This window comes from Pseudorasbora parva, chromosome 10 (assembly GCF_024679245.1).
Source record: "Pseudorasbora parva isolate DD20220531a chromosome 10, ASM2467924v1, whole genome shotgun sequence".
Classification (NCBI taxonomy): domain Eukaryota; kingdom Metazoa; phylum Chordata; class Actinopteri; order Cypriniformes; family Gobionidae; genus Pseudorasbora; species Pseudorasbora parva.
The window spans coordinates 14365406-14388211 of NC_090181.1; the positions used below are offsets into that span (position 1 = coordinate 14365406).

At 36.4% G+C, this 22806-nt stretch overlaps 2 protein-coding genes across 2 annotated transcripts; one reads left to right on the plus strand and one right to left on the minus strand.

Annotated features, from left to right (window-relative positions):
* Positions 1-4108: 4108 nt before the first annotated feature.
* gdf7 (growth differentiation factor 7) lies at positions 4109-9064 on the minus strand. The gene is made up of 2 exons (XM_067455233.1): positions 8620-9064; positions 4109-5766 (listed from the first exon to the last, which is right to left on the minus strand). The coding sequence occupies exons 1-2, from the start codon at positions 8927-8929 to the stop codon at positions 4805-4807; spliced, it is 1272 nt and encodes a 423-aa protein (XP_067311334.1). The 5' UTR covers positions 8930-9064; the 3' UTR covers positions 4109-4804.
* A 4079-nt stretch (positions 9065-13143) lies between these two features.
* tpp1 (tripeptidyl peptidase I) lies at positions 13144-22433 on the plus strand. The gene is made up of 13 exons (XM_067455235.1): positions 13144-13271; positions 13570-13641; positions 14390-14529; positions 14608-14758; positions 14990-15111; positions 16111-16289; positions 16416-16614; positions 16939-17127; positions 17267-17339; positions 17431-17551; positions 18625-18783; positions 20562-20687; positions 21514-22433. The coding sequence occupies exons 1-13, from the start codon at positions 13267-13269 to the stop codon at positions 21649-21651; spliced, it is 1674 nt and encodes a 557-aa protein (XP_067311336.1). The 5' UTR covers positions 13144-13266; the 3' UTR covers positions 21652-22433.
* The last annotated feature ends 373 nt before the right edge of the window (positions 22434-22806 follow it).

Below are 22806 nucleotides of genomic sequence, written 5' to 3' on the forward strand. Positions count from 1 at the left end.
GTGTCTAAATGACAGATGGATTCAGGCCAGAATCCGACTATATTTGTCCCCAAAAACATTTGGATGTCAGTCTCATTTCCTCCATCTCAAACTGTCTATCAGCTCTCTGACCTGAATGAGATTTCATATGGGCCAAAGTGGCTCTCGGGAAAAGAAAATCTGGACAGATGTCAAAGTCTGGACACTGCAGTGCTTTTTTTTGGTCTAACTTGTGATTCTGCGACATGATTCAATAAAAAAGAAACAAGCGTGTTTAAAAAGAGCTTTCCTCTCATAAAGAAAACCTGTATCCCCTCTTGTCATGGACTCCAGGCAGTTGTTCAAATATTTGGGGGTCAGTGTTCATTTAAAACCATTCCTAAAAAATGGACTTGGTGAGGGGCCACCTTTTCTCTGTCTCTAATTGTTTGATATAGTGTATTATTGCAGTATCTGTAGACTCAACAAAGGAAATATTAGTGACCTTGATTCAGATTAGTTTTGCTATCCATCAAAAACAGATTAACAGACGGCATAAACGTCTTTGAATAAGTTATCTCTGTTACTCCTTTTTAAATATTGGAGGTATTGTAATAAAAGTGAAGGATGATCCGTCTCCTCCAGTTGCTCTTGCATCATAACCTTCTCTGGACAAGTGCTCAATGGCAGGGCACAAAGTCATTTATTAAAAAAAAAAAAAACTCCACAGGGACCCTCCACACATTAGCGTTTCCTGGAGTTCAGCACACAATGCCTCCCCTACCAGCGCCGGACAATACCGTATCCCCCTCTTCACCCTGTGTTGTATGGAATTTAGAATCACCTGGAAACTTCCTGAATACTTGTTGGCAAAAAAATGAGACAAAATACAAACCCAATAATGATTCCGGAACCGTGGGTGAGTCAGACAGTCACCGAAGGTTCACTTTCATGTGGATGTCTGGGAAAGAAGATTTGCTGCGGGAGTTTTTTTCCCCCCATCAATACTTAAAAAATAATAATCTGTAGAAAAATGATAATGCAATAAAGAAGTATGAAAAGATGCTAAGTGTGTTTACTTTTTGCTTTTTAAATTTTTATTTATTTATATATATATATATATATATATATATATATATATATATATATATATATATATATATATATATATATATATATATATATATATATATATACTAATAAACATTATATCCCCAAAAAACAAACAAGAAATCAATATATTGAAGATAATTTACAATTGAATTATGTACAATTCCTTATCTAACAGTATACATACTCTCACATACACAGTGCATTTACAATAAAAGTCAATAAAAAAAGACAATTCTCCCTTTTCCTTGGTTTGTACTTTAAAATGATCAATTTCGCAGCGTTAAATACATAACACAGATACATTAAATTAAAAGCGTTTTTGGCATGTGTACAATAATTTACACTTATATTTTAAGCCTTTGTTCTAGAAAAAAAAATCAGTCACGGCTTTTTGTTCCCTCCATTTTTCTTTTCTTTTTTTTGAGTAACATATATTTGACCAGCTTTACAGTAAAGTAAAACAGATATGGGTGAATGTATGTTAGCATTGCTTAGCACTGATCAGCATGTATATTCGAGGGGTGCCAAACCCCTCTACTGAACCATGACTATCCTGCAGGCTTTGCATTCATTTCTCTGAGAGCACTTGGCATGCTGAATTGAAACTCCTTCTCTACTAAATGTCTCCTAGGCTTTTCACTTTAGTAAAATAGCGAGACACAGCTGAAGTAACCCATGCAGTGCTTAAGCTGATAACCTCCAGACCTCCGAACAACAGAAGTAGAAACGGCACTCTTCATGCCTCTTTTCTCTCCTTGAACCAAAGATGGCGCCCCGTAATGTTAAACATTTCCATCTAGGTGGGATTTCACGATTGTGTCAATAGCGAAAGAAAGACTGCTTATAAAAAGAATCAAATTGTTTGGAGAAACTGCCTTGAGAGGAATTAGATTAAGGAGCAAGCACACACGGTTGGTAATGTTTACAATGAGAGGAGCTTGAACTATCCTTGACTGGCCAAATGAAAATCATTTGTTTTTATAGCTTTTAAATAGATTTTGCTTTATCTTTTCAAACAGTCCTGCAGAACAAAAATGGACCAGCATGAACTGAAGAAATATTGTGTGGGATGCAACTGTCTTCAACTTAATTTAACACGAATTGGTAACTTAAAAGATAAGAGCTTATTTCTGCCAAAGTACTTCCAGAAAATCCAAACAACAAGCTCGTACACCAACAGTCACGACAATAACGTACCGTAAAAAACACACAGGAAGTTTTCTTGAGAGTCGCACAGATTCCGTGCCATTATATTGTTCTGAACTGCACAGATGCTCTGGCTAGTTTTTCTGTGGTCCGTTGATTTAGGAATGTATCTTTCATAATGCCACCGTGGACAATTTAGGTAATTATCATTCCCATACAGTGAGACCAACATTGATTGAGGGGAATTACCATGGAGAAATGTCAAAAAAAGAAAAACAGTTGCTGTTATGAATTAAAAATCTGCTTTGTATTTCTTCGTAGAGGAGCCAGTTGATGTTATATAAACAGTAAGCAGGCGAGTATTTCTACTCTGACACTAAGATTAATGAACGCTAGAAGCTTTATTTTGATTTGGTTCTTATGGTTTGATGTCATTCAAAAGGGTTTCTATCTAAAACTATCATATAAACTAAACTAAAATGAGTTTGCACAGACAGTTCACCCAAACTTTCTTTCTTCTGTGAAACATAAAAGATATTTTTAGAAATATCTGTGTTTTTTGGCCAAACAATGGAAGTCAATGGTAACCAAAACTGTTAAGTTACCCAACATTCTTTAAAAAAAAATCATGTTCCACTGAAGAAAGAAAGTCATGCAGATTTGGAACGACGTGTATTCCATTGTAATTACAACTTTTTATCTCACAATTCGTACCTTTATTTCCCTCACATTCACGAGATATAATGTTAGAATTCTGACTTTTTTCTCGTAATTGACTTTTCTCACAATTGTGAGATATAAACTCGCAATGGCAAGTTATAAAGTCCAATTCTGAGGGAAAAAGACTTTTCTCAGAATTTCTCATGACTAGAATTGCGAGGTTATTTCACATAACACTGAGAAAAAAAGTCAGAACTCAGTTTATATCACGCAATTATGAGAAAATAAGTTTTAAAAAAACTGCTAAATTTATTTTAGGTGAACTACATCCATTTTGAGTTAATAAATTGGGCCCCTTTTTGTTTTTGTTGTACTTATGGAACAAGGCACTTTTTTTACCTAGTATTCATACATAAATGATTCAAATAAAACATTTATGAAAACACTGTGGGTTTGTATCCTAATCCATGATAAGGCATGGCATTAATGGATAAAACTAATCTAATCTCATTACTAGTGCAAGTAAACAAACCCTTTCAGTAAATGTAGGTGAACACTGAAAGTAGATCCTCAAACACAAATCTAGTGTCAGGATGAAACAAAACAATCATTTTGATTTTGGCTCCTCTGCGCCTTTCACAAAACAAGGTCTGAGGTCGCTCAATGCAGTGAAGTCATTTATCTTGCACATATTGCACACATCATGTACTATCCTGCAGCTCTATCATCCGACCGAAGCCAAATGTGGTGTCATCAACATTTTTCTCATTCTCATTAAACAGCTTAATTTTAGATTCGTTGATGGGTTATTCCTTTTTTTATGTGGGTCAATGTTCAGAAAAAGAAGCCTGATTTCTACCTTTGTACATCAAATGTTGGTGGGTTATCTTGATGTAAAATTCCGAACTGTCATGTTCAATTATCACGTGTCTTTTGGTTTTAGAAGCATCTAAAGTTCCAAAATGGAAAACCATACTGTGTATATATAATTGAGAAGCTCTAGGTAATAGGAGAAAGCTGTCAGTTAGTATGACAAGGACTCTCAGAAGTATGCAATTTTAAATCTGTTATTTGTTTGCCATAAACGGCATGCGACTAATCACTCTAAAGCTGCAGGAAAATTGTCATGGCAATGCTGAGTGGCTGATGGGATCACACATTACTGGCGACTATCCTGTGCTGCTATAAAAAACTGGTGAAACACCTACTTTAATATAATGGGGAAAAAAATGAATATAAAGCTTTTTTGAATGGCTGTCAATTGAGAAAGGTGTTTTTGCAGCCACATGTGTAGCAGGAGCTAATGAGGCCATGTTAACCGGCCACGATTTGACCCCTTAGATTTCGAATGGAGTCAAAAGTGTTAACTTTCGATCAGTCAATGCCATATTTGATTAAGGCCACTGGACTCCTTGGAGAAACATTTTCAGAGGCACTATTGAATTCTTCAGCGCTATTTCATCTTGAATATAAGCTGACTGTCATGCAAGGCACCTTTACTGTTGTACACGTTATAGTTGCGTGCTACCGCTGACAGATTCTCAGACTCTGAGTCTTAACGGGGCCAATGTTTCTGCCGCTGCTGCAAGGATACTTCAACACTCTATCATTGGGTTTACATTAACAGGATGTAAAATGATTTCTGGAAAGCCTAGGTTCACTCGTTTTCTGTTGAGGAGTTGTTTATTTGGTGTTGTAAGGGAATTTGGAGCTGTTCGGCACACATGTCCTCTGCTCGCTTCTAAAACACAACTCAATGTCTTATCACCATCTGAACATACACACATGCTCGTTGTCACACATTTACAAACTGTCCCTCTCACCAGCTCTGACTGCTTCATCTTGCCCGCAGTGCTTGGCCCCTGCATATGAGGCAGCGGCAGCTTTCGGATAGGGTCCAGGGGTTGCTCACCCCTCGCTCACATTGCTACCTGCACCCACAACTCTCCACCACCATGTCCTCATACTGTTTATAAACTACATTATTCCCAGAGTCAATGTACAGGATGCTGATTGGACTGAGTTTCGAAGGAACGCAACAGCTTGGAGGGGTGGACTCTGGGTCCATGGAGTTCATGAGAGTCTGGATGATGGCGTGGTTGGTTGGTTCCAGGTGTGAGCGCAACGGGAAGTCACACAAACCCTCACAGTGATAAGCTTCGTAATCTAGCGGCGCAATAATCCAGTCGTCCCAACCCAGTTCTTTGAAGTTCACGTGAAGCGGTTTCCGGCTGCAGCGTGTTCTCCTTCTGCCTCCTCCCTTTCCTCCACCACCGCCCCCTGTAACAAGTCCTACGCCAGAACGGCCTGCTAGTGCTGTCCGTCTCCTCCGCCGATGTCTTGGATGACTTTTAATATCATGCTCCGACGCAGGAAACGTACGACTTTTCATGGCCCTTATCTTCTCACGGATCTCCCTAAAGAGGTTCTCCTTCCTCCGAGCTCGAGAAAAGGCCACCAGTAAGGCTCTTTCATGGGTCTGCTGATCCTCGTGGATCAGACCCAGCACGCCAGGAGGCACAGCCTCATTATTTGAATCAGAAACTGCGGATATGCTGAAACACAATGGCCTGCTGCCTTCCATGGTCCTGTGCAGCTTGATGTGGGTCTTCACGCTTGCACCGACGTCAAACACATCCCATGTGGCTGAAGCGGTATCTAGAAGATCAACGGTCCTGGAGGTGAGCAGCAGAGGTTGGTGAGAGGATCCCGGGCGTGAGCAGGTGTGAAGGAGAAATCGGTACAGGTTCCCCCCACGGGAGAGTAAACTTAAGACGTCAGGCGGTGACCTCCTCAGAACCCGCAGCTCAACCTCCATCAGTTCGTCCATTCGTGAGAGACCAGACAGGTCGAATGTGTACTGCTGATGGAACTTTAAGGAAGGCTCGTCTGAAGGTATAAGAGAAAAAATGGATTAGCATTGAAGTGTAAAACACAAGCAGGGATTTTAAGAATTAATGCAGCAAGCAAAGACTAATGCAATTCCTCACCTTACTACGAACACTCTTACATATGGCTTTCATGAAAATGGCATACACAAATTGTCATTCCATCTACTCAATGAGAATAACATTCAAGGGCCTGAATGACTTCTCCAAACACGAGGTATAGCAAGCTCATGGAGACCAGGTGTAGAGCATTTGGCTGACCTGTCAGACTGTGAAGGCCTTTGGCAGCATCTGCTAATTACACTGATTGAGTGAGAAGATGGTTTGGCAGGACATTGGAAATGCTCAGCTCTCCTCCTTCCCCTATATGTCCTCAGGAGGATGTAGTAAATTTGAAAGGTGGGTGGCTTAAGGGTGTAATTAAATGTTCAGTAACATTTCAGTTTTCTGTGGCCACCATGAACTGGAACTGGTCTTTCATTATTCGCACAGCTAACCTGAAATCGCTACGGGGAACAAAATCTCTGTCTGCAAGATGCTGTCCTCTCGTTTTCTTTGTCTGGAGAAAGAAATTGGCTAAAAGAACACATCTAATACTCAGTCACATCCGTGACTGAGATGATGCAGAACCAACCTTCGCTAAGAGAGACCAGACTTTGCGCTCAGAGTAAAACAAGCTTCGATGTTGACATCTTGACATACAGTTCAAAAATGGAACCCAGAGTACCATGCAACCTGATACAGAGACCGCAGTTTCATGGGTTGAACATGAAGAGGATTCTTCCAAAATGAGGTGGCTGCCCAAAAACCCAAGGCCAGATCGGGACATATAATATTGATGCTATACTATGAGCGAGACCTTAAGAATGGTAATTGCAAACTGTTTAAAGCTAGAAGACTTTTGGGGACTGGCCACAAATAATGTACCTGCGCTACACATTGATCTCCTCTCTGAGACAAAGGAATGCTATAAAAAACGAAAGGTGAACAGAGTGTAGAGTAAAGCATCCTCCTCTAAGCTAATATCCGCTTGCCAGACTAAACAATGACATAACCTAGAAAATGAGCTAAGGCAGTCAGAGACTCAAGTTCTAATACCTTGGGGTCTACAAATATTGTCTGAATTTGCTCTTAAAGTTTTTATGGCTTCAGACTGTATTTTAGCCATATTTTGGTTTTACCATTAAAACATTTTTTTGCATACTTAGCATAAATAATTTAGTTCAGAATCATTTCTTTTTCTTTATTTCCTTGAGCATTGCATCAATTATGATTGGAACAGGTGGGACAATCTTCACAAAGAGATGTGCCAGATTTTAACCAGAAACTCCAAATATTCAAAGCAAACTCATTACTGTTGAATCACAGTTGATTATTAAAGCTTGTCTATGTATTAATCTCACCAACAAAATCCTGGGCCCAAAAGAATGAGATGTGTCCGTATACATTTTAATATCACAAGTTATTTTTAGTGCTTGAATAGGTCAGCAAAAATAATTGATACCTCATATCCCTGCGTAACTTCGTTTTATGTCTGAAAAGGCGTTATTGAAATAGTGTTTTAAATGACCTTTGGGCATCTGTCTGATTAATATTTATGATCTGTGCATTCGCCATTTCGTGACGTCATCTCCACCACTGCGTCCCACTATTTTCTTTAAAACAAAAAGACGCCCATCGTTTTATATTTACTTTGCAAGAACTCGGAGAGATCGAATACTCTTCATTTTTCACAAAATGTGGGAAAATATAAGGTAGAAATATGATGCGTGGAATTAATATTTAATGCAAATTATAGGCCTACCCTTAAACAACTGTGACATTGGGCAATTTTTTGTATTATTCAAAGGCTGTGGCCTCAGATTTAATAACTGGCTTGTCAATGTATGAATGTCACTTCAATCCATCGAACATTCAAGAACAGAGAAACCTCTATTAACTGTATGCAACAACTACAAAAAAAAAGTGTTTTTACGCATATCTCCATGTATTTTGATCGGGCGGATAGCTGACACACTGCATTTCACAAATTCAGTATTTTACGTGACAATCTTTATTTGAACATAAGTTTTAAATTAAAATGTTTCCCTATCTTTATCAGCAACACCTGGAGGGGAGAACGCGTGCTCTGTTTTAGATACTTTAGCTCAAGGTGCTGCTGAAGTTTATTTATCACAGATGTTGGAAATTTGAGACATTTGACTTCATATTTCTTTTTAGGAATTTCGTGTATTTCGAAAATATTGTCGGGAAGTAAAAACATGGAAACACGCAGGCTTACAGCAATATGGAATCACTACAAAGTCTTTACTAAATTATATGGTTCTTAAACCATAATAAGAAATACAGGCTATATTCGCGTAACTCTATAGCCTACATAAATGCGCATTTATCTAATTTATGCATAAACCATATGATTAAGATGATGGTTGTTTTTTAATTCCAATTGTGCAATTTGTGTTTTGTTATTAGCCTATAATAATAATTATTATTATTGTTAATCGGCAACAAATTATTTGATTTATCTATAATAATAGGCTAATCCAAACCATCAAATAATTCCAAGGCTATTTCATGGGTAAAATATATCTCTATAAACTCTCAGTCATAGTCACACCGAGATCAGCAGATGCCATTTATAAGTTACGGCATGATATAAAGTGATGTATTAGTGCAGTGTGCACGTTATAGTACAATTCATTACAGTTGGTGATTTTATTTGCCAAGTATAATATATCAAAATAAACAGATCCGGCTGAATCTGAAAGGTTTGAAATCCACTCCGATGGCCTGAATGTGATCATCTTACAAGTCATCTATCTATCTGTCTGTCAGTCTGATCACTCTCACTCACCTTGTCCCAGGTCCATGAAGCTGGTCACTGTGTTGGCATATCTCCTGGAGCGCGTCTGGCTGCCGTTACCTCCCCGTCGGTCCAGTTCCGATAGTGTCCTGTACAAAGAAATCATGTAAGACGGAACATGAACAGATGTAGAGTCGTTCCGGGAGCTCGTGCTGGCTTCTTCAGGACCGCGCGCATCCAGATGTGAGCGAAGCCCGTTATCAGAGGGGTGCTGCACCGATCCCAGCACCACTGCCTCAATAATATTCCCAAAGCAAAAGGAAAACCATAGGAAGGGAGCGGCAGTCTTCTTGGGAGTCATTTTCAGTGGTCTCTGGCCGAAAATGGCAAAGTTGGATGGACTTGATGACTTTGGAAACTCCCCTTTGCTCTTTAGATAGTGTTAATATCTTGAATGTGAGTAACACCGAATGCCTGTTGCTTACTATTCAAAGAGCGCCCCCCGTTGGTAAGATATTTGGAAGCGGTAACGTGTGTTTCAAGTTCCCAACAGCATTCCCAGTGGACTATTATTATTGCCAGAATGCCAAATTAATATAACTAAGTTATGCTAAACCGAATGAACTTAACTAATAATAAACAATGAAAGGTGTCAACTTATTCTGCTTTCCTATTTTCCTAGTAAAATTATAGGTAGGCTATATTGTTTTTTATGACACTGACAAATACTCTTCTTCTAAATAAGAATAATTACACACATAGATAGGCTATTAAAGGGCAATACGACTTTTGAAATGGTTGCTTTCCATCTTTTGCGCATCCTTCCCTCATTTAATGCGCGCGCACTGACATCTACAGTTGAAAAGATGCATTAGTTTATTCGAAGTTGCAATACCCCCTAAGACCCATGAGAACAGTCTTTTGAATTTAGTATTTTTTCAAGTCATTACATTGTTTAGAGAAAACAAATGTTTATTTTTCTTTTCTCCATATGTTATACTCGTAAGTAGACACAGGGACAGAACTGTTTAAAAAATGAAAGGACAGGCAAAAACGATGGGATTTTTTATTTCATTCACCAATCAATTTTTATGTTTCAAGATGTTTTTAACCAAACTGTGTTTAAAGATGATTCTCAACTATGCTATGAAAGATACAGATTTATACCATTTACTTTATTCAATATGTGGGGGGAAAAGGCCTTATAGGCTACATGGGTTTCCCATTTAATGCAATGTATCTGTATCTAATTCGCATATTAATGTTTTCTTGGAACATATAATGAATAGTGTAAAATTTGCAATAATGCAATATAATGCAAAAATAATGCAAAATTTAATAATGGGAGTAATGGTTGGCAACATTTTCACAATAATATCTAATATTTTTTGGAACACTTATATATAATTTCTTTCCCCATTCACTCGTGTCTCCCAAAATGCCTGATAAACATGCTAAGTCCCAGTGTCCTCTATTGTTTTGAAAGTTATATTGTGATTAGAAACCCAATAACATTTACCTGAAATGTTGATTTAGAACAAACATTTGGAGAATGTCAGATTTAAATGGTAATTGCAAAATATTATAATTTTCCATATGTGTGCTAAATTTCATCATTCAGACATTTTTAAAGACCAAGTAGAATTTTAATTTAAATAATTTACACTATACAGAAATAGTAGTCCATGCAGTTTGGCACTGGCTTTTTCGTATATTTAGGGGAAACTCTGGCTAGTCACATCTTACTCTAGTGAATAGCCTAATTCTCACTCAGTGGAGTTTTCTTTTTGAAAGTTAACTTCTGTATATGAACACAAAACATATCAAATAGGCCTAACTGTTTTGGCCAAAAATACAACCTAGGAAAAGATGACTATTAACCTAAAGACGTTCACTATGATATATGATATTCCCTCTGCTGTGCAACCCATTAGTGAATGCATTCATGTAGATTAAGGGATTTAGATGTTTCTTTCTTAAGCTATCCATTTTTCTACTAAATTACACCTTGTCAACTATACCAAAAAAAAAAAGACCTATACATAATCAGTCAAGCACATGCTTCTTTTCACTTGCCACTTACTGGAATCAAAGAGGGAACATAACAATCCATTATTATTTCATCACAGCTAACATATGCTCAAATTCTTAAGCCAAACATTTTATTTCAAAATGTCCAGCCTAAAATGTGGCATACCATGGAAATTCAACTTTGGATCACAATGTTGAGGTAAAGCATGCTTCCAATGGTACTACACGGACACTTAATTTATATGACTTTACACTGCTGTACTGGACCTGAAATACTGTAGCTCATCCATGTCTACATGTAGCCGATTGTGTGGTGATTTGCTGTCTGTTATAACCATCACTATGCTATAATATATAGGGGTATCAGATTAAACTCGGAATTTCTTTTTTGTTTTTGCCAGGAAGTACAGTTCTCCTTCTAACTTTCTGACCTCATCCATGTCTGCCATACTAATAACTTATGTTCATTATACTGTAAATTCAGGTCTCTAATTGAAAATCTAATTTTTTTAGTTGGCCGAATTGAATTTCTGTGAATTAAATTGCATCAATTCACAGAATTTCAATTAGGCCAACTGAAAAATTTATCAATTCACAGAATTTCACTTCGGCAAACTTTTTTTTTTAGATGTGATCAGTCACCAGAAATTGTTCAATTGGAACCATTATTAATATTTTTACAGTGCAGAGACTGTTAATATCATAGCTGGGTTGTCTTCATTTTGCACTCAAAAAAAAGTGACACTTTGAAATCAAACTTCCCATGACTGCTCAGTCAGAGCCATCAGATAAACACAGATGTCATTCCATTAAACGCCTGATCATAAACGTTGAGTCATGGTATCTAGAAAGTATCTTGGTGTTCTAACTCCTCAAAACAATTGAAATATGACAACATCCATAGTATGTTCAATACAGTATTTTTCCACTCAACCATTTATTTCAGATGCTACAATGAATAAACAGTGCAACTGTGAAATTCAAAACATGTAACTAAATCTATGTCCTGTTATTAGGGATGTAAAAATATGTTGTCACAATATATCACAATACAAAAATGCAACAATATGTATTGTGGATAGTGCCAATATGTATTGTGAATAGGTCACCCAAAATGAAAATAACTGAGGATTTTTTTAAATTTAATTTACAGAGTTTTAGTGTCAGTCCTACATTATAATGTTGAATATGTATAATGTATAATATTGCAATGGAGGAATATTTGTGGGTCCTGATGCCAAATGTTACCAGTAAAAAGTTGCCTACATTATTTTAAATATAATTTAAAAATACTGCAAGCATATTCATCTAAAATAATTCTGTATCTTCAGCTTCAGAATCATGAATGTTTGTATTTTGTACATTGTGTTACCAGCACCAAGTCCAATCCTATTCATTATATTGCAAATATAGAATTTTAATCCACAGTACTTTTTTGTTGACCTTTTACATATATCTTGATGTAGGCCTACTGTCTCTCAATTAAATCATATTGTGAGTTCAGTATCGTGATATGTATTGAAATTTTCTGACCTGAAGGTATCGCTACACCTAGTTGTTAATATAAATATTATAAAAGATTATGGCCTTTTATCCTCACAAACATGAGTACATATTGGCACTATCCACAATACATATTGTTGCATTTTTGTATTGTGATATATTGTGACAACATATTTTTACATCCCTAATAACAGGACATAGATTTAGTTACATGTTTTGAATTTCACAGTTGCACTGTTTATTCATTGTAGCATCTGAAATAAATGGTTGAGTGGAAAAATACTGTATTGAACATACTATGGATGTTGTCATATTTCAATTGTTTTGAGGAGTTAGAACACCAAGATACTTTCTAGATACCATGACTCAACGTTTATGATCAGGACTTTAATGGAATGACATCTGTGTTTATCTGATGGCTCTGACTGAGCAGTCATGGGAAGTTTGATTTCAAAGTGTCACTTTTTTTTGAGTGCAAAATGAAGACAACGCAGCTATGATATTAACAGTCTCTGCACTGTAAAAATATTAATAATGGTTCCAATTGAACAATTTCTGGTGACTGATCACATCTAAAAAAAAATGTTTGCCGAAGTGAAATTCTGTGAATTGATAAATTTTTCAGTTGGCCTAATTGAAATTCTGTGAATTAATGCAATTTAATTCACAGAAATTCAATTCGGCCAACTAAAAAAATCCATTTGAGGGGATATCCATTTGAGGGGATAATACAGTGTCATTATCCCCTCAAAACTAAATAAACTTCCATCAACTCACTATAAAGTATCTCAGGTGTGATGTACACACACACACACACACACACACACACTGAACGAAATGTGGTTACCGTGGTATTTTTGTACAGGTAACGTCCTGTATAACATTATGTTCCCTTTAGAAAAGTGCGAATAAAAATACGTATGCACTGTTATGTGTAGTATAAGGTCATTACGAAAACCAAGACCTCCTCTGATTTTCTAACAAGAATACATTTGCAGACACTTTACAGACATACATTACAGAAAGAGCATTAGCTTCCTCGAACAAAATAAAAGATCAGCTGATGGTCACGTGACTATCACATGAGCAGTATATTCGGATATAGGCATTGGTGTTGTGGTGTTTTTCAGAACCAGATATCAAAGGAGCATAAACGCGAAAACAATGCGGTGAGTAGGCTACTTTGTTGTTTACCAAACGTTATCTTACCGTAGTCATAGTTTATTGATTGAATTTGCAGAGTCTCACAGACTAGGCTACGGTTCACCTCACGAGGTCAGATGGTCAGGACAAACAAGAAACGTGTGTTCCCTCTGTGTACTGTTGGTTTGCTGTCTAACGTTAATTGTTTAAGTTGGCTTCTGGAGTTAAAAATACAAAAGTCATTAAAAGTAACCTCTTGCTCTTGTGCGTTGACCATAAAATAATTGAGTGGGCTCTTAAAGTGACAGTGTTCTATTTTTACAGGATTACTGTTTTTGTCCTGTGCTTAATTTGCCTGGTCAGTGGGGAGCTGCTTGAGGCTGACCAAGATACTTCGTAAGTCCAAACTATGGATAATATTGGTCACTTTAAGTGAACAATATAAATGCAATCCATAAATAGCGTTACACTATAAAAAGGCATTTAACAATAGCTTTTACAATAGTTTCCATACACCTATTTTATGCGCATTTTGGGATATCATACAAAACATAAGGATGGAAATACAAAAATGTGCAAATTCTAAAAATGTGTTTTATGGATAGAATTTCTTGTATTCAATTAGAAGCGTGCTATGATGGAAACACATTTACTGGAAAATATTCCTCAGTGTGGAACAAAAACCTCCTGTGCATTAACAGTGGATGTGATTGGATCAACAGTTGATGTGATAAGATAACTGTACTAACCAGTTGAACAATTTTATTGCACATCATCTCAAATATTGGTTTGGTCATTCTGAAATGCCTGAACCAAAGTCTGTCATCAGAATGATTTGGTTTAATTCCCTCTGAGATGCACATGATTGTATTCCCAAACACCAGCTTCCGAATGCAAGATGCGTTTAATCTATGGGTTCTGAGGCGCAAGTCATTTATGATGTAAAAAACCCCACAATTTCTTCCTCAGTTTTTTATAAATCTCATACAATTTTATTAGATATTTTGTGACAATTTCCCAGGAAGGGATAATTTTGCTCTCTTTCACATGAGGTGAAATGTTTTATGCTATATTCCAATTTTGTGCATAAATAAATTCTCAACTTTGGATGGGAATACAGCTAATATTATTCCCAATGTTTTAGCGTGCCTGAGGACTGGATTCGAGATGAATGGGTCGGACCTTTGGAGGAAGTGGAACTTGCATTTGCACTAAAGCAACAGAATGTTAAACAGATGGAAGAGTTACTGAAACTAGTGTCGGACCCAGATTCACAACAATATGGTATTGAGCCTCTCATGTGTTGTAATCAAAAATGATCAAATAAAGAAATCAGTTCTCATTTTCTCATTTATATTTTAGGGAAGTATCTGAGTTTGGAAGAAGTAGCTGCTCTTGTACAGCCATCTCAGCTGACAGAGAAAGTAGTGCAGAGTTGGCTCCAGAGTCATGGGGTCAAAAACTGTCACACAGTTGTAACACGGGACTTTCTTCAGTGTGTCATGACTGTAGAGTAAGGACATTTTATGTGAACTTTACCATATCCGTAAAAAAAAGAAAAAAATCTCTTAGCCTCTTGTTTGTGCTTTATTAGGTAAGCATTATTTGATTTCGTTAAAAATTGTCACCAAAAATCTAGATTGCTGGTCTGCTTTTAGAAACTGGACTGTGTAAAGCACGGCCCAGTTCTTTCATATATTTACTTTTTATCTCTCTCTGTGACCTTTCTTTCTATCCTTCTCAGGGTGGCTGAAGCATTACTCCCCGGCTCTAAATTTCACCGCTACAGAAGAGACTCCCAGACTCTGTTGAGGTCAACATCTCCATACTCAGTTCATCAAGACGTGTATCAGCATCTAGACTTTGGTGAGCAGCCGACACCATTTATCTCCATCTTCAATCCCATAACCCAACTGTATAATTTTTGATGCATGAATTTCAAAGGTCTCTAAATTCTGAACATTATTAAAACAAAAATCTTACTGCATGCCTTCTGCCCTCTGATTATTTAGACGATTATTTATTTATTATTATACCTTTGTTTAATTGTAAAGATGATCTTTTTGATGAAAAATCCTGAGAATATTGAGAATAGCTTTTTTTTAAATTGTTTTTAATATTTCAACACAAACATTTATGGCACTGAAGCAATTTAGGATTACTTCATGCATACATGATTGTTTGTAGAAAAATCATGTTAAAACTTATATTTCAATATGATACAAGAGGCATTTCAGTAACTTTTATTTGTATATCTCTGTGATCATTGTATTGCATTATGTTTTGCCCGTCCACGATAAAAACTACAGAGTCTTGACCATAAGACTAAGCATTTAAATATGTAATTTTACTAAGGCGTATTATTAGTAGATATAGAGTGGCAACTGGTATTTATATTCAGTTTTGTGAGTAGTCTGCTGTACTGCTATGAAGATCTCTGATTTACAGTGCCCTCCACTAATGTTGGCACACTTGGTAAATATGAGCGAAGAAGGCTATGAAAATAAATCAACGTTGTTTATCATTTTGATCTGTAAAAAAATCTAAAAACCTTTCAATGAAGTTGTGAAATGAATGGTTTTCATGTTGGCCACAATTATTGGCTCCCAATTATTGCAATTTACTTTTGCCAAGATAACCGACTCTTCTTCTATAATGCCTGGTGAGTTTGGAGATCACCTGACAAGACATCAGAGACAATTCCTTCATACAGAATCTCCAGATCCTTCAAGTTCCCAGCTCCATGTTGTTGCTTCTCTTCAGTTCTCCCCACTCATTTTCCAATGGGTTCAGGTCAGGGAACTTGGACGGCCATGGCAGAAGCTTCACTTTGTGAAATTAATCCTATTTATTATATCTGTTTAGTGGGTGGTGTTCACCGCTTTCCACCAAAAGAAAAGCACATCAGTAAAGGCTGGGAAGGAGCACAGCAGTCAGCATTAGGCTATCACTTGGGTGTCACCCCCTCAGTCATTAGGAGTCGTTACAACCTTACAGCAAAAGATGTGGGCACAGCCGCAAACAACAGTCAGGCTGTGGCACAGGTAAACCTCATTTTTACTGTGGAGATTTCAGTCAAATGTTTAACTTCATCATGTCAATACTATTCTGGTGTGTCCTTCATGGTTGTGCCAAATATCTCCACTAACTTGAGTATGCAATCTGGTTAGTTCTTGGAGCAGTACTACCACCCTGCTGACTTGGCTGAGTTTATGAGTCTTTTTGCTGGAGGATTTACACACATGTCAGCTGTAGAGCGAGTTGTGGGCACTCAGGGAGGTGGGAAAGCTGGCATTGAGGCCAGTCTGGATGTGGAGTACATCATGAGCAGTGGTGCAAACATCTCTACATGGGTCTTCACAAATCCAGGTATGTGACTTATTACAGTATTATTGAGACAATGTTGTCGTTTTAATTCATATTTTTAAGGTGCGATACGTTGTAGTGACAAATTGGGTTTTAAATGAGGGCACATACATTAAAAAATTACTTATTTTTATTATAAATTAAATTATTTATAATAAATGCTGAAATATTACATTAAAAAGATAAGAATTGTCCATTTTCATTTCATGGTGACTTTAAGGATAATGTCTGCTGGTTATCTCCTCAAATATTCTGATGTTATAAATGGTCTGTATTTGGCTTCATCCATTGTAAAGATCACAAACTTCACCATGGTCTCTTTTACAGGTCGTCATGAGACCCAGGAGCCGTTCCTTCAGTGGATGATGTTGCTTAGCAACATGTCTGCGGTGCCTTGGGTCCACACCATCAGCTATGGAGATGATGAAGACAGTCTTTCTGATGCCTATATGAATCGCATCAATAATGAGTTCATGAAGGCTGGCCTCAGAGGAATATCTATGCTCTTTGCTTCCGGTAAGATGACTAAAGTCAAGTTGAAATATGTTTAACTGCTGATTAATCATCTGCTGGTTCTTTATTTTTTTTCTCATTGGTGCAAGATCTCAAAGAAAGCCACTTATAAATGAGTTATCTGTGTTTTTTTTTAATTCAGGTGACAGTGGAGCAGGCTGTAGACACTTGACCAAGGAAAGAAATACTTTTAGACCAAGTTTTCCTGCATCCAGGTAGACCTTGCTCTCTAGATAATCTGTATAGTACTGATATATTTTGTATTGAAAATAGTTGGTGTGTAAAATGAATCTCTTGCTTATCTAGTCCCTATGTGACAACTGTGGGTGGGACTTCTTTCAAGAACCCCTTCAAACTCAGCTATGAGGTCACAGATTACATCAGTGGAGGTGGCTTCAGTAACGTTTTTGGAATGCCAGATTATCAGGTAAAGAAGATCCAAAGTCTGTATCCTTTGCTATATTTCAAATAGACTGAAAACGGTTTAGGATATGTTGTATACTGTCTATTTTCAAGTAGCTGAAATATTTATTACTGTTTTAAAAATGTGTATGAGATCATTGTCACGTGGCTTTACTGATTTTGTCCCAACTGGTGTGCAGTTCATCTTTTAAAGAGTTTATTCAACAATATTATTTCAAAGCAGCTTTACAGAAAATGCTTCTTTCAGTGTTACAGCTTGGGAATAATTTAATCAGTCAGAGATGAGTGTGTCAAAGGAATTGCCATATGAAAGTAATATACAGCTGTAAGATAATGTCATGCGACTAATGTGTTCAGTTAAGCAGAGACTGTGAGTGTGTTGGGCAGCAATTACAAATTGTGCTTGAAATGACAGCAATACAAGGATAATATTTGATCGGTTTGATTGTTGATCCAAAGTTGGTGTCATCTCAAGTTGTTGACTGAAATCATTGCAAAGGCTGAATCCACACTGGTACAGTTTATAGTGACCTTGGGATGGGCATTTAGAGTAAAAAGAAGAATTAAAGTATATGTGCGGAAAGCTGTTTTGATTTTTAAACATTCACAGGGTAAGAATTAGTGATATCAACAATTCTGTTTTTACTAGTTAAAATGCTAATTCTTGATATCAGGAATTACATTTCCACTAGTAAAAATTGTAATTTTTGATAGCAACAATGATGACATCACTCGCAGAAATACGAGTTCTTTATCTGTTATTGTATTTTTAATTAGTTAAATGTCACCATAGGCTGCCATTCAAATTCAATTGTTGATATCAACAATTTTTACTAGTAAAAATATAAATTCCTTTATTCAAATTCTAGGAATGAATAAAAATCTAAACGTCTTGCCATGGTAGCCTCATAGCTTTTTGGGAAAAATTGCTATCATTTGACATAAAAAAAATTGAGAAAGCTATCTCTGCTTCATCAGTACACACTGGAAAAGAAAAGTCTTTCCACTGTGGGATTCTGTATTCTGGGTAGCACTGTATTGTCTTGACAAACAGGGCTGTTGTGTTGTTCTCTATAGGTTGATGCTGTTGGAAAGTATTTGAAGAGTGTTCAGCCTCTACCTCCTCAGACTTATTTCAACACCAGTGGAAGAGCCTACCCAGACTTAGCAGCGCTGTCTGACAACTACTGGGTTGTCACCAACCGGGTGCCTGTGCCATGGGTTTCTGGAACTTCGGTTAGTAAATTATATAGTGTCTGTTTACAAGTGCACTTGTGATATTAGTTTTCCTCATAAATATGATTTAAATAAAGTAAACAGTGAAACTGAAGTATAATACTAAGATTTTATTTTGATTAAAAAAAGAATAGACTATACACTACCATTCAAAAGTTTGAGGTCAGCTAGATTTAAAAAAAAAAAAACTTTTATTCAGCAATGAATATTATCATTAAAAAATTAAAATAAATATATATGAATAAAAGTAAAATTAGCATTTTTGTCAGGCTCCTATGTGAAGGTTTGAACCTAAGTACCGGTACTTCTGAATGGGTTGAGGTTAGGATTCAGCGGTTTTGGTGAATGTATACTATGTGAGGAAAGCATGGAGTATCGTTATCTCTTTTTTGACCGAGGTTGCTTTTAGAGGCTTTTGCATTGGGACTCTTTTTATATATATATATATATATATATATATATATATATATATATATATATATATATATATATATATATATATATATATATATATATATATATATATATATATATATATATATATAAAGAGTTTTTTTTATTTATTTTTAAGAGATTAAAAATATATTATTAAGAGATTTATTTATTTATATATTATTATAGGAACACCATATACTAATACTGTGTTTGACCCCCTTTCGCCTTCAGAACTGCCTTAATTGTACGTGGCATTGATTCAACAAGGTGCTGAAAGCATTCTTTAGAAATGTTGGCCCATATAGATAGGATGGCATCTTGCAGGTGATGGAGATTTGTGGGATGCACATCTAGGGCACGAAGCTCCCGTTCCACCACATCCCAAAGATGCTCTATTGGGTTGAGATCTGGTGACTGTGGGGGCCATTTTAGTACAGTGAACTCATTGTCATATTCAAGAAACCAATTTGAAATGAATCAAGCTTTGTCACATGGTGCATTACCCTGCAGGAATTAGCTATCAGAGGATGGGTACATGGTGGTCATAAAGTGATGGACATGGTCAGAAACAATGCTCAGGTATGCCATGGCATTTAAACGATGCCCAATTAGCACTAAGGGGCCTAAAGTGTTCCAAGACAACATCCCCCACACCATTACACCACCACCACCACCAGCCTGCTCAGTGGTAACAAGGCATGATGGATCCATGTTCTCATTCTGTTTACGCCAAATTCTGACTCTACCATCTGAATGTCTCAACAGAAATAGAGACTCATCAGACCAGGCAACATTTTTTCCAGTCTTCAACTGTCCAATTTTGGGGAGCTTGTGCAAATTGTAGCCTCTTTTTCCTATTTGTAGTGGAGATGAGTGGTACCCAGTGGGGTCTTCTGCTGTTGTAGCCCATCCGCCTCAAGGTTGTGCGTGTTGTGGCTTCACAAATGCTTTGCTGCAGACCTCGGTTGTAATGAGTGGTTATTTCAGTCAAAGTTGCTCTTCTATCAGCTTGAATCAGTCGGCCCATTCTCCTCTGACCTCTAGCATCAACAAGGCATTTTCGCCCACAGGATTGGTTTATTAGATAATTGCATTAATGCGAAATTGAACAGGTGTTCCTAATATATATATATATATATATATATATATATATATATATATATATATATTAGTAAATAAATAAATAAATGAAGCCTTGGTGAGCATAACCTTTAAAAATGTTACTAACCCCAAGTTTTTGAACAGTAGTATACAGCAGAAAATGCAAAAACAATGTGCAAAGTAAAGTAACTTAGTTTTTCTCTACAGTACCTGATATTTTGTAATCTGGATATTTTTTCAAGGCATCAACTCCAGTAGTGGGTGGAATTCTCTCCCTCATAAATGACCAGCGCTTCCTGAAGGGCCTTCCTTCCTTAGGATTCATCAACCCTCGCCTTTACAAACTGCAAGGCAAAGGTCTTTATGATGTAAGTTTTGTTAAAAACATTTTACAATACAATACAAATCTTATTTACAATACAAACCTATTTACAATAGTCCCCCTTAAAGGGATAGTTCCCCCAAAATGAAAATTCTGTCATTAATTACTCTCATGTTGTTCCAAACCCTTGATATCTTCATCTTCAGAACACAAATTAAGATATTAACCTTTGAACTGAAATCCAAGAGGCTTGTTAAAATGTTCCATGTGACTACAGTGGTTCAACCTTAATGTTATAAAGCAACGAGAATACCCTTTGTGCACAAAAGCAACGACTTTATTCAATAATTTCTTCTCTTCAACTTCATTCTACACTATTCATGTAGTAAATGCAGTGCAGCGCTTCTATGTCAGAATGTCGGCTTTAATACCTTTCTGTTCCTTGCAATGATGTTGCTACCTATGTGTGGTTCAGAAACATTTGCAATTTTATCACAAATATCGTAATTCGTGTTCCGAAGATGAACGAATGTCTTATGGGTTTGGAACAACATGAGGTTGAGTAATTAATGACAGAATTTCCCCAAGACTTTAATTCTGTGCTAGTGAGTCTCAAACACATTATGTTTATGCCAAAAATATACATATTTACAGTGTCGATGAAGTAGCGTTTTGCACTGTCCCTCATAAATAACTGAAATGATCATTAAAGGCACTGTAGTACAATTTGTGGCACATTTTCGAAATGCAACAAATGTGTGAAATTGAGCTTGTGTTAACTGGAAGGAGTGACCGTTAAAACATCCAGTTCCCCTGCTCTAGTAGCTATATCCTCTTGTTGATTTAATGATGTCTTCTCCTCCTGCTCTTAGGTGACCGAGGGATGTCATCTGAGTTGTCTGGATGATAAAGTTGAAGGGAAAGGTTTTTGTGCCTCTCCTTCATGGGATCCAGTAACGGGATGGGGAACACCCAATTATCCTGCTCTTCTTGCAACTCTAATGGATTGAGCTGCTGCTTTTTATTTTTTTGAAGCATCTTAATGACAATACATTGTATAATCAAGATTTCATAGCTGTCAATCATCTAAGAATCATTTTTGCCAAACAAAGTAGTTTAAATGTAAACTGAACCTTTGATGCCTGACTGATTAACCCACCTACAGTCCTTCTCACTGTCCAATAAGTCATATCACTTCAGTTCTTTCAGATGAGGATGATTTATCCCAGATGAATTAAGGATCTGTGGATTCCAGATAGACCACAACCAAATGTTTAACAAGCTCTGTTTTAAACAAATCATATCTGAAATCATATGCCGACTGGATTTTTTTAAGTGCAATATCTCCTTATAGTAAATTTTTCTCTATGAATGCCATTTCCTTTTTAAAATGCAATTAGAACGTTATTTTATAAACGTTAGGATGTTTCAAGGTTTAAATGTAGCATGCAATGAAACCAGCCTAAATATTGAACATACTTGAAAGCTGCATAAACCAATGGCCTGTTTTTTTGTTTTTGAGTTCACGTATTGTTAATGAGGTCCTCAGGGAATTAAATATTGAATCGATTTTTTTGTTCTGGAACTAGTCGGTCATTGGAAAGATTGAGAATGTTTTTTACTAGATGTATTGTGCACTGAATGTTGTTTGAGCAAACTGGTCAAATGTGTTTTTTTGAAAGATGATTGCCTCCAGAATTCCCTCTGAAAAGTACATTAATATTTTGAAAATAGTGTTTCTTTGCTGAAAAAAAACAAACAAAACAAATTAAAGGTTTTATTTTGAAATAAATGCTAGCTTTGTGTGCTTAATTTTAAATACGGTTTTAAACATACAAGAAAAATGGAATTGCAATTGCTTGAACGGTATTGGAGCTGATATTTTGAGTTGAGCGTTATCTGTGTTAAAGGGATAGTTCACCCCTAAAATGAAAATTGTTGTCACTTACCCTCAAGTTTTTCCATACCTGTAAAAGTTTATCTGTTGGTAACCAGGCAGCCATCAGCTTACATAAACATTTTTTCTGTCCTTTTTTTTTTTAACCAACATTGTTTAAAATATATTGTGTTCAGCAGAAGAAAGAAACCCATACAGGTTTGGAAAAGTGTGGATTTTCTTTTTTTCGACAAATGTGACAATTTGCTAAAATTAATTAAAATCAGTA

Excerpts from the sequence above, each read along its gene's own strand:
- gdf7 (XM_067455233.1), bottom strand. The coding sequence starts at position 8,929 with ATGACTCCCAAGAAGACTGCCGCTCCCTTCCTATGGTTTTCCTTTTGC. Across the intron at positions 5,767-8,619 it reads CTTCATGGACCTGGGACAAG|ACGAGCCTTCCTTAAAGTTC; the intron begins GTGAGTGAGAGT and ends TTATACCTTCAG.
- tpp1 (XM_067455235.1), top strand. Across the intron at positions 17,128-17,266 it reads ATCTATGCTCTTTGCTTCCG|GTGACAGTGGAGCAGGCTGT; the intron begins GTAAGATGACTA and ends TTTTTAATTCAG. Across the intron at positions 18,784-20,561 it reads CATGGGTTTCTGGAACTTCG|GCATCAACTCCAGTAGTGGG; the intron begins GTTAGTAAATTA and ends TATTTTTTCAAG.